The sequence below is a fragment of the Pipistrellus kuhlii genome, unplaced genomic scaffold, assembly GCF_014108245.1.
Source record: "Pipistrellus kuhlii isolate mPipKuh1 unplaced genomic scaffold, mPipKuh1.p scaffold_m20_p_5, whole genome shotgun sequence".
NCBI lineage: Eukaryota > Metazoa > Chordata > Mammalia > Chiroptera > Vespertilionidae > Pipistrellus > Pipistrellus kuhlii.
In genome coordinates, this window is record NW_023425551.1 from 82613628 (window position 1) to 82628520 (window position 14893).

The 14893-nt window shown below is 43.9% G+C and overlaps 1 protein-coding gene across 2 annotated transcripts; it reads right to left on the bottom strand.

Moving 5' to 3' along the window:
* Nucleotides 1-4685: 4685 nt before the first annotated feature.
* Nucleotides 4686-8898, bottom strand: LOC118705676 (HLA class II histocompatibility antigen, DR alpha chain). Of its 2 annotated transcripts, none has more exons than XM_036414708.2 (5): nucleotides 8732-8898; nucleotides 7179-7424; nucleotides 6478-6759; nucleotides 6031-6205; nucleotides 4686-5075 (listed from the first exon to the last, which is right to left on the bottom strand). In XM_036414708.2, exons 1-4 carry the CDS (start codon nucleotides 8811-8813, stop codon nucleotides 6051-6053), a joined length of 765 nt encoding a protein of 254 aa, XP_036270601.1. In that variant the 5' UTR covers nucleotides 8814-8898; the 3' UTR covers nucleotides 4686-5075; nucleotides 6031-6050. The 2 variants fall into 2 exon arrangements, with proteins under 2 accessions (XP_036270601.1, XP_036270600.1); XM_036414707.2 differs by having other exon boundaries at nucleotides 6040-6205; nucleotides 8732-8897.
* Between the last annotated feature and the right edge of the window lie 5995 nt (nucleotides 8899-14893).

Sequence of the window (14893 nt, forward strand, 5' to 3'; positions counted from 1 at the left end):
TACCAATAATGTTAATTAATATTAACATTTTGTTACCTTATACTAAATTTCTTCCAGTTTTGTTCTTATTTTTCAAAAAATTTTTGGCTAATTTAAAACTTCATTATTTAGATATGAATATGAATTTTAAATTTAACTTGAAAGTCCCCCCAAAAAAACAATAAACACAAAAAAACAAACTAGAAGAATTAAAACAAGATAAACAAGAAAACAAACAAAAATTTTTGCCATGATTATTAATGATATTTTTCCTGAATATAGATTAATTTGGAGAAAACTGACATCTCTGATATATTTACTCTTATACTCTCTAATTTGTGTATTCGTGTCATTTTTGTAGGTGCATTAATTTTTCCCAATGATGTCATGTAGTTTTTAGTACAGAAATCTTGTTTATATTTTAGATTTATTCCTAGATATTTGATATATTTGATGCTAGAACTAATAAGGGAGTTCATCAAGGTTGCAGGACCCAAGATCCACGAACAAATTTGATTTATATTTCTGCGTATGGCAATGAAGACATAATACAAAAATTAAAAACACAATATCATTTATAATCACTAAAAATAAAAAGGAAACATAAATGTAATTCTATCAGAACACATTTAGGAGTTGTATGCTGAAATGCTGATGGAAGTAATCAAAAATCTAAATAAATGGAGATACTATATTCATCAGCTGAAAAATAGTAAAAGATATCACTTATTTCCTGATGTAACATTTCTTACTTTAATGCAATTTTAATCAATTCCCAGCATTAATTTTAATAGCTGTAGACGAAGTTACTCTAAAATTTATATAAAAAAGCAAAGGAAGAAGAATAAACAAAATAAATTTGGTAAAAGAAATAGAGAGATCACTCTCTCTAACCAAGCTTAAGACCTTTGTATAGCTTCACTAGCCAAGGCTGATGGGTATTGTGGAGGAATGGACAATGACTGATGGAGCAGAATAGAGAATCCAGAAACAGACCCATGGGGATCAAGCCTGCAACTGAGCTAAGTGCTCCTGACTGGAATCAAAACTGAGACCCTTCAGCCCATAGGCTGATGTTCTAACCACTGGGCAATTGGCTAGGGAATGCCAAGTCATTTTTGACAAAGGTGCAAAGCAATTGAATGAAGGATGGATGGTCTTTTCAAACAATGATGCTGGAGGAAGTGAATATCCATGGGGGCGGGGAAGGAGGCTGCTCTACCTCTGGAGTACCCTTCTTTCTCTCTCGCCCATTCCTCCACTGAGAAACTCTCTTTCACTTTAAACCAAAAGAAAGAGAGAGAGAGAGAGAGAGAGAGAGAGAGAGAGAGAGAGAGAGAGAGAGGAGAAAGGAAAGAGAAAAGAAAGGAAGAAAGGGGAAAAAAACAAAAAGGAAGAAAAATGTAAAAAAAAAAAAAAAAGAAAGAAAGAAAGGAAGGAAGGAAGGAAGGAAGGAAGGAAGGAAGGAAGGAAGGAAGGAAGGAAGGAAGGGAGGAAGGAAGAAAGGAAGAAATGAGACCAATTCTCACACATTATTTTTTAAAAATTCATTCAAACTGAACCAAAAAAATTTTTTTAGCCTCACCTGAGGATAAATGTATTGATTTTAGAGAATGGAAGGAAGAGACAGAGAGAAACATCAATCAGTTGCCTCCCAAACAACCTCCCTGTCCCGACTGGGGATTGAACCCAAAACCTTTTTGGTGTATGGGATGATGCTTCAACTCTTACAGATGAAAGTGGGGTTCTTACGGTACTGCTGGAATAACATTTTCTGAGGCCCCCATGGGAGCATGAGGTACAGTAGAAAGCTTTATTTCCATGGAATTATATCCTGGGTTTCTGAAGTCTCATTTCCCTTTGTCCCGTCATAGAAAAAGTACAGCTGGACTTTCAGTCAAGCTATCCTGTTTCCCTGAAAATAAGACAATGCCTTATATTAATTTTTTCTCCCACAGTTGCGCTAGGTCTTATTTTTAGGGAATGTCTTATCTTTCCATGCGCTAGGTCTTATTTTCGGAGGATGTCGTATTTTCGGGGAAACACAGTAGAAGCAAAGCTAGTGTCCAGAGTTCCCTTTCCTTGTTGGAGCCAGATCCAGTACAGCACCAGGGCAGCTGCAGTCCATTAGTCCATTGTGTGTGGGGTCCACATGGCTGTGGCCACACAGGAGAATCAGGAGACCATGCCCCAAGCAACAAGAGTCCCAAGGGTCCTGAAAGCACAAGGGAGTGAACTCCTTTGTTCAGGCGATTAAATATCCCAAATTTCTGCAGGCTTGAAGTGGCCACGCCCATCTGGCCAATCATCTCTGTCCCCAGGTGTGATTGACAGCAAGCCAGCACCTTCCCAATGTCATCCCATCTTTCCTGGGTGTTTGCCTATCTTCCCTTTGTCAGTCCTATCCCAGGCCCCAAAGTCTTGTAGGGAACATGCCTGTAATGTCTGGCCTTTCCTTTGCTCCTTTCCTCTTTTAATAATTAGCTAATTACAGCCGAATCCGGTTTGGCTCAGTGGATAGAGAGTCAGCCTGCAGATTGAAGGGTCCTGGGTTTGATTCTGGTCAAGGGCATGCACATTGGTTGCGGGCACATCCCCAGTGGGGGGTTTGCAGGAGGCAGCTGATCGATGATTCTCTCTCATCGATGTTTCTAGCTCTCTATTCCTCTCTCTTTCTCTCTGTAAAAAATCAATAAAATATATATTTTTTAAAGGAAAATACATTAAAAAAACTAATTAGCTAATTACAACGGTATCAAAACCAAGGGAGCCATTCGACCAGGGCTAGATAAAAAATGTAAATGTAAAATATAAAAATTTTAGAAGAAAACATAGGAAACCTTTGGGACCTAGGGCTTGGTAAGGATTTTTTTAGACATAAATGGAAAACATCAAGAAATAGGGCTTTATCAAAATTAAAAATGTTCTGCAAAAATTCTGTTAAGAGGATGAAAAGATAACCTATAGGCAGAGAAAAATAATTGCACTCCCCAAATGTTACCAAGGGCACGCATCCTCTCCTAACTGCACACTAAAACACCCGAGGTCAAAATGGGGCTAAGATAGGAAGAGGCATCCCAGCACAGGTGCCCAGACGGCAGTTGAGCACTCACGGGACGACGTTAACAGCAGCAGCCACAAGAGAAATGCAGAAAGAGGACATGATTATGATGCACCCTGTGAAAACAGCCAAAACATAAAGTGCTGACTGTGCCCAATGCTGGTGAGAAACGGAATCTTCATGGCTGAGGGCGGGAACGCAGAGCAGTGCCATGTCTCTGGAAAAAAGTTTGTCAGTTTCTTAAAAAAAACGAAACATACACTTCCCACAGGACCAGGTCATCACACTTCAGTACCTTAATGCCAGAGACGTGGAAACTCACGTTCACACAGAACGTTACACGAGTGGTCACAGAAGCTTTATTTCTAACAGCCCGTCTATAAACAGCAGCGGCGCCTGCCAGTAGGTGAACAGACATGCTGTGGTGCAGCCATACTGTGGGACACTACTCAGCAGCAAAAGGGAACCAGCTGTCCATACACGCAAACTTGGATTGCTCTGGAGGGCGTTATGCAAAGTGAGATAAGCCAGACTCAGAAAGTCACATACTGTCTGATTCCATTTACCTGCCGCTCTCAAACTCACATAGAGATGGAGAGCAGATCAGCAGAAGTCAGATGTTAGGGGCGGTGTCTGGAGGGAAGTGTGTAAGGGAGGCGTGAGGGAGAGCTCTGTGGTAATGGAGGGTTCTGTGCCTGATTGTGTTGGTGGTTACACAAATCTAAAATGTGATAAAACAAAGCAATAGATCTGTAGGCACACAATGTTCCAATATCAGTTTCCTGGTTTTGATACTGTGCTATAGTTTCTTAAAATATAACCATTTGAGGAAATAGTGGAAGGGTACACAGCATCTCTATGTATTGTCTTTTCAACGTCCTGTGAATCTATCATTAGTTCAAATAAAAAGTTTTTAAAAATTAGCTTTCAAGCTAAAATTCAGAACATTCAAAATACCAAATATTAGCAAGGGACTCATTCATTGGTGCTGGGAATGCAAAGTGGTACAGTCACTTTGCAAGACACTGGTGGCTTCTGACCATTGATCAGCATCACAGTCTCAGGGATGCACGCAAATGAGTTGAAAACTTTGTCTCCACAAGACCCCACCCATAAATGTTTACAGCACCTTTATTTACAATGACCAAGCCTTGAAGTAACACAAATGTCATTCAATAGATGAGTGGATAAATAAGCAGTGGTACATTCACACAATTAAGTAGTATGTAGTGATAAAAAGAAATAAGTTTTAAGCTATGAAAAAAAACATGGAGAAACCTTAAATACTTGGTGCTAAGTGAGAGGATTATCTCTCTTCTCCACCCCATCCTCTCACACTTCCTCACCTCTATTTTCAGAGGCCAAACCCTAGGCATTGAGACTCACTCTACTGAAGATCCAGATGTTTCATTGTCTTGGAGGCTCAAGAACCTAAACCAAATTCTGAACTGGTTGCTCGGTAGAGATCTCCCAACAAACCTTCCTCTGGAGTTTTCCAGGTGAGGACTGGACCCCAGCAACTGGATTGGTTACAGAACCTCTGAATGAGACCACACCCTAACAAACCTGGGTTTTAATTAGAGAGGATGAAGGGAGCATGTATATTCCCCAGCCCCTGTGAAGAACTGACTCAGACACCAAAAACTCCACCTATACTCAGCCAATATTTATTGTATTTAGAAAAAACACAACTACAGTTTGAAATCCCAAGCAAGAAATATACAGGAGATGCTATCATAGCAAAGAAAGGATCTTATGGCCTATCATTGCAGGGGCATCGCTGATAGTAAAAAAGGTAATGGGAAATGGAGGGAAAGCAGATGTAGAAAGGGGCAACGGACAGGGCAGCCCAACCAGATCCTGGAATACGGAGAGACTAAGACGCAGGCATCACCCCTCGTAGACTGATTTAGGGGCTGGAAGTGCTGAAGAATGGTTGTCCTCACTGAGGTGAACATCTGGAGAAGTGCCAGGTGTGTAAAGATATTAAAGCAGATATCTCTTCATTGATCTTCTCCGTAAGCAAGTCCATTCCCTGTAGGAGGACACACATAGTTTTTAAAGAGTTTTAAAGAGTTTAAGATGAATATTTGAGCACTTACCTTCAGATTCCTTCCCCTTCTTCCTTAGTCCTTTGACTCTGAAAAAGTCTCTTAATATTCATCTGACTTCTAGTAAACACAACGTTTCCAACATGAACTGCATGAATGAGCAAACCATGCTTTACCTTCTCTTAGAACCCTGATACCACTTTCCAGATTCACACAGTAAGCCCATACTGACCCGAAAGAGCTGTGGAAATGCTTTTTTCCTGATGGTCTGGCTCAGAAAATGCAAGCCAGGAAGTGCCCAAATCTTGAGACTAACCTTCCTGAACCACTGGGCCTTGTATTCTAATGTTAAATAGTAGTCTTAGGTCTGGAGATAATTCCCAAGACTGAATGTCTAGGTCAGTGGTAGGGACCATCTGGCCCGTGGGCTATACAAGGTGCGCAAAATCGCCAAAACCGGTTTGGCTCAGTGGTAGAGCGTCGGCCTGCGGACTGAAAAGTCCCGGGTTCGATTCCGGTCAAGGGCATGTACATTGGTTGCGGGCACAAAAGGCAACTGGTCGATGTTTCTCTCTCATCGACGTTTCTAGCTCTCTATCTCTCTCCCTTCCTCTCTGTAAAAAAATCAATAAAATATATATTTTTTTAAAAAAGGTGCGCAAAATCATTTGGTCTGGCCCTGCTAAGATATTAATTAATTTAATTAATTTAATGTTTGACCAAATATAGCAGGTTGATTTTTAAGTTGATAATTTTGAATGGCCTGCAGATGATGGTATAAATATCCAAATGGCCAACCTTGAAGCTTGGGGATATCAGACAATGCCTGTGTCTGATTCTGTCCAAGCAAAGGTAAGTCAAGAGCTATGATTTCCCCCATCCTTTTCCCCACTCTGTTTCCTTTTCTTGACAACCCCACCCATCTTCCTCTGGACACACCACACCCACCTGCAAGTGCCTCACAGCTGCCCTCGGCGTTCAGCAGCTTGGCCCTTGCGCACGCCCTTGATGATGAGGACGGTCCCAACAATGATGCCCACCAGACCCACAACCAGGCCCAGGCCACACACCACATTCTCTGTGGTCTCTGGGAGGGGGGTCAGTGCTTCAAACTCTGGGGAAATAAAAAACAAAGTACAGAGGCAATGAATGTGGTACTAAGTCAAAACAATAGTTATTAATCAACCAAAGAAAAAGAAGATACAATGATGCATTAAGGGAATTACAAGTTAGAGAGCAAGGAAAGCTGGATAACGGGAGAAGACAAGACCAGGAATTTTAGCCGTTGTTATGAACTAGTGTGGTGACTCTGAGTCCCAAAGGACCAGACATATGCATCACAGAAGGAAACACATAAAATAAAGGAGGTTGAAGGATGGTCCATACCCCAGTGCTGGATAAGAGGCTTCTCCAAGCCCCAGTGCTCCACCTTGCAGTCATAGTAGTCCTCATTTGAGGGCAGGAAGGGGAGGTAGTAGAACTTGCGGAACAGGTGGTCCTGCCTGGGCAGGAAGACTGTCTCTGACACTCCGGTTGTGACGGGTTTCCCATTTCGAAGCCACGTGACATTGAGCACAGGTGGGGAGAACTTGTCAATGAAACAGATGAGGATATTGGGCTCTCCCAGTTCCACAGCTTTGTTCGGGAACACAGTCATCTCTGGAGGTACTGGGGGACACATGACAGAAATTAGCCTCCCTCGCTTAGGCTTGGTCCCTTCCTCTCTCTCTCTCTAAAACTGAAAAGATGACATTGTGCCCGATAACCTTTGCCATAGACTCAGATACCTATCTCTGACATGTTCACCCATAAACTGTAACCATTATTGAGGTAACCACGGACTTCATTCCTGGCTCCCCAAGCATAGATTCGGGGCAATAACTTTTTGAATGACAGGGGATGGCAGAGACAAGATGTGAGATCATCAGGAAATGAAAAATTGTTGGGCCTGTAACATGAGAATTTAGGGCTTGATATGGCAAGATTAGGCCCCTGGAAGGGGAAGTCATTTACAATAACAAAAAGAGCTGAAGTATCTATTTTAAAGCTACGATCCCCACACCTAGGAGTGCAGCGGGGAGAAGTACCGTTGGTATTCGGGGTGTAATTGGAGCGCTTCATCATAATTTCCAGGTTGGCTTTGTCCACAGCGATATTGGCCAATGCACCCTGAGCCTCAAAACTGGCAAAGGTGCCAAATTCTTTCAGCCGCCAGACTGTCTCCCTGTTTTGTATGTCCACGTGGAAGATCTCATCACCATCAAAGTCAAACATGAACTCGCCGGTTGAGTCAGGTTCCATGTAGAACTCGGCCTGGATGATCACATGATCCTCTGAAAGGGTAGAAAAGGGAGTTAGGGTTGGAACAAGCCCAGAGAGATGAGGAACCCAGGTCTGAGAGGCACGTGGGCAGGGGCTGGTAGGCTAAGAGGAGTGAAGGAGTGACGGAGAGTAGGAGTGGGAAGATGAGGCTGGGTGAAGCATCTTGGTGTTGAACAGAGACTGAAGGGAGGAATTAGGGGCATGTTAGAGAGGGTGGACTGAAGGAAATGGACTGAAGAGCCTGAGTCTTGTGAAGCTGTGCTTTGCCTCCAGGTCACTAGCTGAGGATGATCCCACTTTAGAAATCCAGCAGCAGCTCCTAAAAGGTTGGGTTCTGAACTCTGGAATCAAATTAAAGTTTGCATTCTTATTCAGCTATTTACTTACCTAGTGATCTTGGGCAGATAATTTCACCTCCTTACATGTACATTTTTAAATTATTTTCCTTTATGGTTTTGCTTCTTCCATGGGTTTGTTTTTTATTTAAATCAGACAAGTTAAGTGCACTGAGTGGCCAGATTATTATGATCTCTGAACGCATGGATATGGGAGGTGGTATATTCCTTTATTCCAGTGTGCCTGCCACCCTCTGCGGTGGTCGCCTGGGTGAAAGGTATTTCTTCTCAATACATCTTCACTACAGCACAATGTCTGCTCAGGAGATGGTAGAGAACATTGGCTCTTCAGTTCCTTACTCATTTTTCTACTGTCCTGGGGTAATCACTACGTAGCAGTGATCAAAGATCATTGTACGATCCAATAAGGAGGGCCTGTCACTGTCCCAGGGCAGTGAGTTAAATGCAGCTCATATAGGCACACCTGTCCTCCCCCTCCCTTGGGAAGACTGTTACCTTTCGGGGACTTTCCTTTCTGGTGATCTTCCACAAAATGCCATTGTTAAAATATTCTGACAGGATTCACATGCCAAAAAACAACTACGAGGTGTCCAGCTAAGAATCGCTTGAATTTTCTCATTTAGTCCTCACAGTATTGTGTGAGGTTTTCAATTTTACTAATGTTCTAGAAAGATAAATTAAAGCCCAGAGAGGCAGCTTGCTAATGCCTTCCAGACAAGATTTCTTTCTCAACTTAGCCTTACCTCAAAAAAATATACAACTCAGTTTTGCTCTTCTAAGCTAAATTTGACTTACTTCAAATTGTGGTGAGAAGAGAACTCTTCCATCTTCAACGTACTATGCTTCAGATTTATACCCACAGAATACCTATAAAGCATTTCTTTCACTCCAAATAGCGTCTTTCCACAATCCACCAGCTCTCAGAGCTTGTTCTCCCCAGTCAAGATTCTCTCAGCACTTACCTTTGATAGCCCATGATTCCTGACAGCACAGCAGGACCACTGTGATGAAAAACCCTAACACTGTGTCTCCAGTTATGGCCATTGTCTTCTTGGGTCCCTTGATGAGGGTCAGCAGAGCTCAAGAGTGGAACAGAACAGATAGGAGTGAAACAGGGGGACGTAGTGTGAAAAATAGTGTCGGATTGATTAAAATTTAAATCAGTTGAGCTGCAGCCAATCAACAGTGTTTTAAGGTGACTCATCTGTTGCTAAGGAAAGGACTTTTGTAAAGGGTCTGGGAAAGGAGATAGATAAAAGGTAAAGCTCTTAAACAAATGAACACAAAACAACAAAAAATAAGTTTTTGAGAATGTTAGGCAATCACTCACACTTTTCCATCCCAATCCAAGTTCTAGAAGTAGTTAGTGAAAATATAATCAATAAAAAACCTAAAGTGAGAGTTAGAGGCAGATTATGCATATGTGCTGTGACAGCTGGGGAGCTTACTAGTTTCTTACTATTTTAAGAGACAACAAATCATCTAAAAAAGAAGGTAAATTTGCCGAACCGGTTTGGCTCAGTGGATAGAGCGTCGGCCTGCGGACTGAAAGGTCCCGGGTTTGATTCTGGTCAAGGGGCATGCACCTTGAGGTTGCGGAGATATCCCCAGTAGGGGGTGTGCAAGAGACAGCTGATGGATGACTTTCTCTCATCGATGTTTCTAACTCTCTATCCCTCTCCTTTCCTCTCTGTAAAAAAATCAATGAAATATATTTAAGAAGAAGAAGAAGAAGAAGAAGAAGAAGAAGAAGAAGAAGAAGAAGAAGAAGAAGAAGGAGGAGGAGGAGGAGGAGGAGGAGGAGGAGGAGAAGGAGGAGGAGGAGGAGGTAAATTATCAGGCTAAGAAGAATCCCCAAATCTTGCAATATTGAAGGACAGCTTTACTTAAGGAGCTCCTCCTCCTCCTTCTTTTTGTTTGTTTGTTAATCCTTACTGTAAAATACTTTTCCATTGCTTTTTAGAGAGAGTGGAAAGGCAGAGAGAAACATCAATGTGAGAGAAACACATTGACTAGTTATCTCCTTCACAAGCCCCAACCAGGGCCTGGTCCAGGGAGGAGCCTGCAACCAAGGTGTGTGCCCTTGACCAGAATTGAACCCAGAGCCTTTTGGTCTTCAAGTCAACACTCTATCCACTGAGCCAAACTGGCTAGGGTTTAAGGAGCTTCTTATTGCCTCAGGCTTCTCCTTCAGTGTCCTAGACTCCAGTGGCCAGCTTCTCAAGAGTTAGGATCCCTGGCACTATACTATCCTTAGGGAACTCTGAAGGAGAAACTAAGTTTCAACACTCCCCGAAATGGAGGGGGTAGAAATGGGTAGTGATTGCTGAAAACAGTGAACTATGAAAGGGCTACATTTTACCAATCCTTGCCATCTTACATTTGGCCAGAGATGGAGTGGACTGTGGGGGACACGCCTCATTTGAGGACTCGGGTTGGTGAGTAGGCTGAAGTCGATTGGGCAGAGCTAGTTTTACTGCAAGTGATGGAGATGAGCTGCCATTACTCCCTCATGTCATAAGTTCTGATCCAAAGACTTAATTTCGATATTTACTATTGAGAAAACTGGAAGTCAAGACATGTTGGTCTTCATGTTTTTAAAAACATAGTGCAATACAAAAGGAAATGAAAACACACATAGAAAGTGCTGGAATCCAGAGACCTTCAATGAAGAGAGACCTGTAGATGAGGCAGCCCATCAGATGGTGAGCTCCCTGTTTAATATCAGTTATGATACATTTGCCCAGGGTGGACTTTCCCACTGCTGGGTTGAGGCCTTACCCTGCCCTGCAGCTGCCTCACAAATCGTGGGGCACCCACGCCATACACACGGGTGGTCTGATCACATCCAAGGGCTTTGGACATGACACTGACTTCTAGGTCACTTGGAGGAGACCCACAGCACAGCTCTGTCCTGTAACTGTTCAGGACACTTCCTGGAGGCGGGGGAATGGGCCCGAGGAGAGCTGCACAGTGTCCGCCTGCTGAGAGGTGATCCTGTGGTTCAGGCTTTGCCATCTCTTCTTTTGAAGATAAAACCAACTGTGATTTTTCTGTGTCTGCCCTTTGTTGCCCTCATGCTTCATTCTTATAAGTAGCTCAATAAACATATGGTCATCTCAGAGACATCTTACAGAAAAACATTTTACATATCAGAATAACACCTTGAATCCGAGGTGTTGCCCAGCAACTTATGACACTACTCAGACTAAAGCACTTATTGGTTCTCCTCCTGAGATTACTAAATCAGGGAGATTTTGCAAAAGACTTTCGGTTCCCTTTCTCTGCAACAGTAGAAAAGTTCCTCCCTGGACACCACTCAGGATTCCCTGGCTCCTCCAACATGATTGAGGAAGTTTTTGAGGCTCCTGGGGTCTTCATGGTGCATGGACGGTGAGGAGCCCCTGTACTCAGAGTTCAGTCGGGAAATAGAAACCCCGTAGACACCCCCAGGGCGTTTGCTACAGTTCTGCTCTATTTCAGGAAGTTTACCTTCACACTGCTAGGGTTCTGAAGGAGCATAGCCAGCAAGACCTTCCTGACGCTCAGAGGTCAGAGGTCAGAGGCCTGTGGGAGCCACTGCGGACATCTAGCTCCTCGAGAGCCCCAAGGGAAGGAATGTTCCTGAAACCCGGCGACTTGCCAAGACTCCTGTCTGGAAGCCTTTGTGTCCATGCATGAGAGGGCCTCAGCCTAGCTGCCACCCTCAAACCCCACAGCAGCGTGTCCACTGAAACCTGAGGCAAGGAGGGCCCAAGAAATGCCGAGTCCTAAGTCTGTCTCCCATAGCACAGACAAGACCATAGAGCTAAATGAGAATTAAAAAAAAAAAAAAAAAAAAGACTAAATGCAAATACTATATCCACCATAGCTCACTCTGGCTCTCCCACAGCAATAAGCCTAGACCTGAGAAAATACTGAAATATTGTGTGGGTTATAGGTCAGGCCTGGGAAATGAGAACTTTCACATGGGACCAGGCCAAGTCTGGGACCCTCGTGTTTGTGTGGCTGGAATTCTGAGAGCCTCCAGCCCCTTCTTTTTGCTCCCTGCCCTGCCCTTCCCCCTCCAGCACTAAGAACCTTGCTGCTTCTCCTGCCGAGGCAACCGGAGCTGTGGGGATTTGATCTGGGCATTCCTTTCCCAAATCCCCATGTAGGACTTTCCTTGTTCTGTATCTTTTCTCCTCCGATCCTGACAGGAGGCAGAAGCTAGGCGGCTGAAATGAGTCAACAAGTGTGGTGGGGTGGGGGGTTATGGGCCTTCCTAACGGGTCCAGCGTGGGTAAGGGCCGCATGGTGGCATGGTATTTAGGCTCACCTCCAGCTGAGAGGATGATTCATTCTCTCTTCACCTCCACCTGAGACCCAGCACTTTGAAGGCCCGAGTTCTCTCTGCACAGGCCCCAGAGGTTAAAATCGCCCTTCTTTGCTTGGATAGTTTTTGTACATATACATATATACATATGTTTACATATTTTTATATATACAAACACAAACACACACTCTTATTGTGTATGCGCACGCACAAGAGGCTTTGGAAACTCTGAATCCATGTCTCAGAGTACCTGTCCACCAGCCCATCACAGGTTCCATCACGACAGCCTGAGCACAAGAGCACAAGCTTAGCTCACTGACCCAGAGACTGTGACGGGAAAGATTGATTTAAAAATCACAGAAGGTGCCTCAGAGCTGCTGCCTTCAATAGCCTCCCCCCTGGCCAGTCAACAGCCGGAGTCGCTCTCTCGCCCAGCACCTCCTCCTGTTCTTTCCACATTCCGCAACTTGAGAGCTACTTGCAACTTCCTTTGCCATCCTGCCACTCAGAAGCCAGCACGTGCAGAGGAACAGAGGGCATGCCACACAAAGCTGCTTTTATCTTTGGGAAGCGTGCCTGCGCTCACCAGTGAGTCTCCCATTCACTCTCCCGCAACTAGGGAATGGCTTCAGTCACGTCCATGGGAGACACGGTCCAGAACCTTTAAATGCAGCAGTCTATCACAAGGCCTACGCTGCGGGTCTCACCGGGTCGGGATGCTTTTTGGAACACAGAAGGGTTTCATAAGTCCACCTATGTGTGTATTGGACTCAGGGAAGGAGAACTGGAAAAGTCTATTTTAATCAATCCAATTATATGATTTTTGTTTGCTCATCAATTTTTAAATTAAATGCTATTTGATCACACTCTGTTTTTAAGGCACTGTCTTGTTGTATTTTAGAAAACCTGAAGCATACGAATGTCACTGGTGGGTTGGATAAGCCTTAATGAGATTTTTGAGTGAGCTGCAATCCCTGTGTCTGCGATTGCTCCTTCCAGATTCTCACTGGGGAGCTATTTCCCTGTCATTGCACAGCAATGGTAGCATACCACGGGGAGCGTGCTCAGTTTTAGTTAACAGACTATCCTCTAATTCCTTTCACTTGCACAAATATATCTTAATTCAGCAACGAGGTTGTGTAGTTCTGTGTAACAAGGCCCCAGCTTAACTGAAGATGAATAATTCCCCCTTGCTGGGAGTTTGGAGGCAGGAGGGAGTGTTTCTTCTTCCGCGTGCTCCAGCCGGGGTGGGTGCAGAGAGAGGGAGAGAGGAGAAACGGCGGGCGATGTCCGTGGGAAAAGAATGTGTGTATGCTCCGGGCCGCTGGTGCTCAAAGCAGAGATTCCTCTTGTGTGCGCTTTTGTAGGCTCTTCCAATTCCCTCGGGCCTAAACCCGGGATGTAGGAAACGCTGAAGCATCGTTTGTGCCCACAAACCATAGGTGTGCAGAGCATTCCAACACAGCCACCCTTTCCAGCATCTGCCACCCTGCCGCCGGGTCTCCTGATGGGCATCAGGAGCAAAGCTCATTGTTTGCAACCACCCGGCTCTATGGCAGCTAAAGCAAACTCCTGGGTGCCCTAGAAATGATGTCACTGAGTTCCAGGCAAGTAAGTTAGTCTCTTTCCCACATGTGTTGGGGCTAGAGGTAGAATTAAAGTAAAGAGCAGCTCTGTCCAAAGATATCACAAGCCTGCCTTCTACACCTTCTGGACACCCTTTAGTCAGTGGAGAGAGTATTTTCCCATTTGTAAATTCTGCAAAAAGATGTAAGTCCATAGACGTATCTGTATGAATGGCCCTTTAGGTAAAACTGAGGGGAAAAGATACACATTAGACAAACATTATATATTAAAAAATATAAGTCACATTATATTACAGTGAAAGAATGAACATAGAGCTAGCACTTAAGCTGTTTCTTAATCCAGTTTCTCCAAGGATTAAGCTATAACTGGTTTTTCTTAGCGTAAGCCTTACACAGGGGTCTTCGTTAGGAATAGATCTAACTTTCTTTCAAACCATTTTAAAGCTACCTGTGCTTTGTTCCAAGAGTAACATTGGTATTCAAGGCATCAGCCTATTGCTCTTTTCAAAGCATTCAGCATTACAGGGACAAACTTCCAAGTTACGAAAGACATCTACTCGTGTGGGGAAGGTGCCACACAAAACTGTGTAGTGTCGAAGATCATTCTTTCAGAGGAAAGTAGTAAGCTTTAAAAAAGTATGTTTCCATTGATTTTGGAGAGAGTAAGGGAAAGGGAGAAAGACAGAAACATCAATAATGAAGATGATCATAGGTCCTCTGCCTCCTGCCTGCCCCCTACAGGGGATTGAGCCTGCAACCCGGCATGCACCCTGACCAAGAATGGAACCTTGATCTCCTGGTTCATGGGTTGACATTCAACCACTGGGCCACTCTGGCCGGGCAGACCTTTCCTGTAGTCAGGAGGACTTCAGGGGCTGCAGTATGAAGAACTGTCTGTATCCCCACCGGAGCGCGGAGGTTCCTGCCAGCACTTCTGGGTCTATGCAACATTATTGAAATGTTTACCCATTGAGCGAGAGCTCTGCTCATTTCCAAAGATTATAAAAAATGTCTATGCTGCCCTCTTTTACATTTACTCTGTACCAGTGGTTATAATTGAGGGTGAGAAACTGAAAACTTGAAGATGGTTTATTTAATGTATTTGGTTAGTAATCAGGGCTAAGAAGCTGGGTGCTAAACATACAAACCACACAGAAGCTAAGAAGACAAGAAGCATGCATGTGGGAAGAAATGTGAAGGATAAATCACTAGACCCACTAGCT

What these genes read in the sequence shown, in the direction of transcription:
- LOC118705676 (XM_036414708.2), bottom strand. Translation starts at nt 8,813, where the DNA reads ATGGCCATAACTGGAGACACAGTGTTAGGGTTTTTCATCACAGTGGTC. An exon ending in TTACACCCCGAATACCAACG is followed by an intron (nt 6,760 to 7,178) that starts GTACTTCTCCCC and finishes TGTGTCCCCCAG; the next exon opens with TACCTCCAGAGATGACTGTG. An exon ending in GCCTCTTATCCAGCACTGGG is followed by an intron (nt 6,206 to 6,477) that starts GTATGGACCATC and finishes TTATTTCCCCAG; the next exon opens with AGTTTGAAGCACTGACCCCC.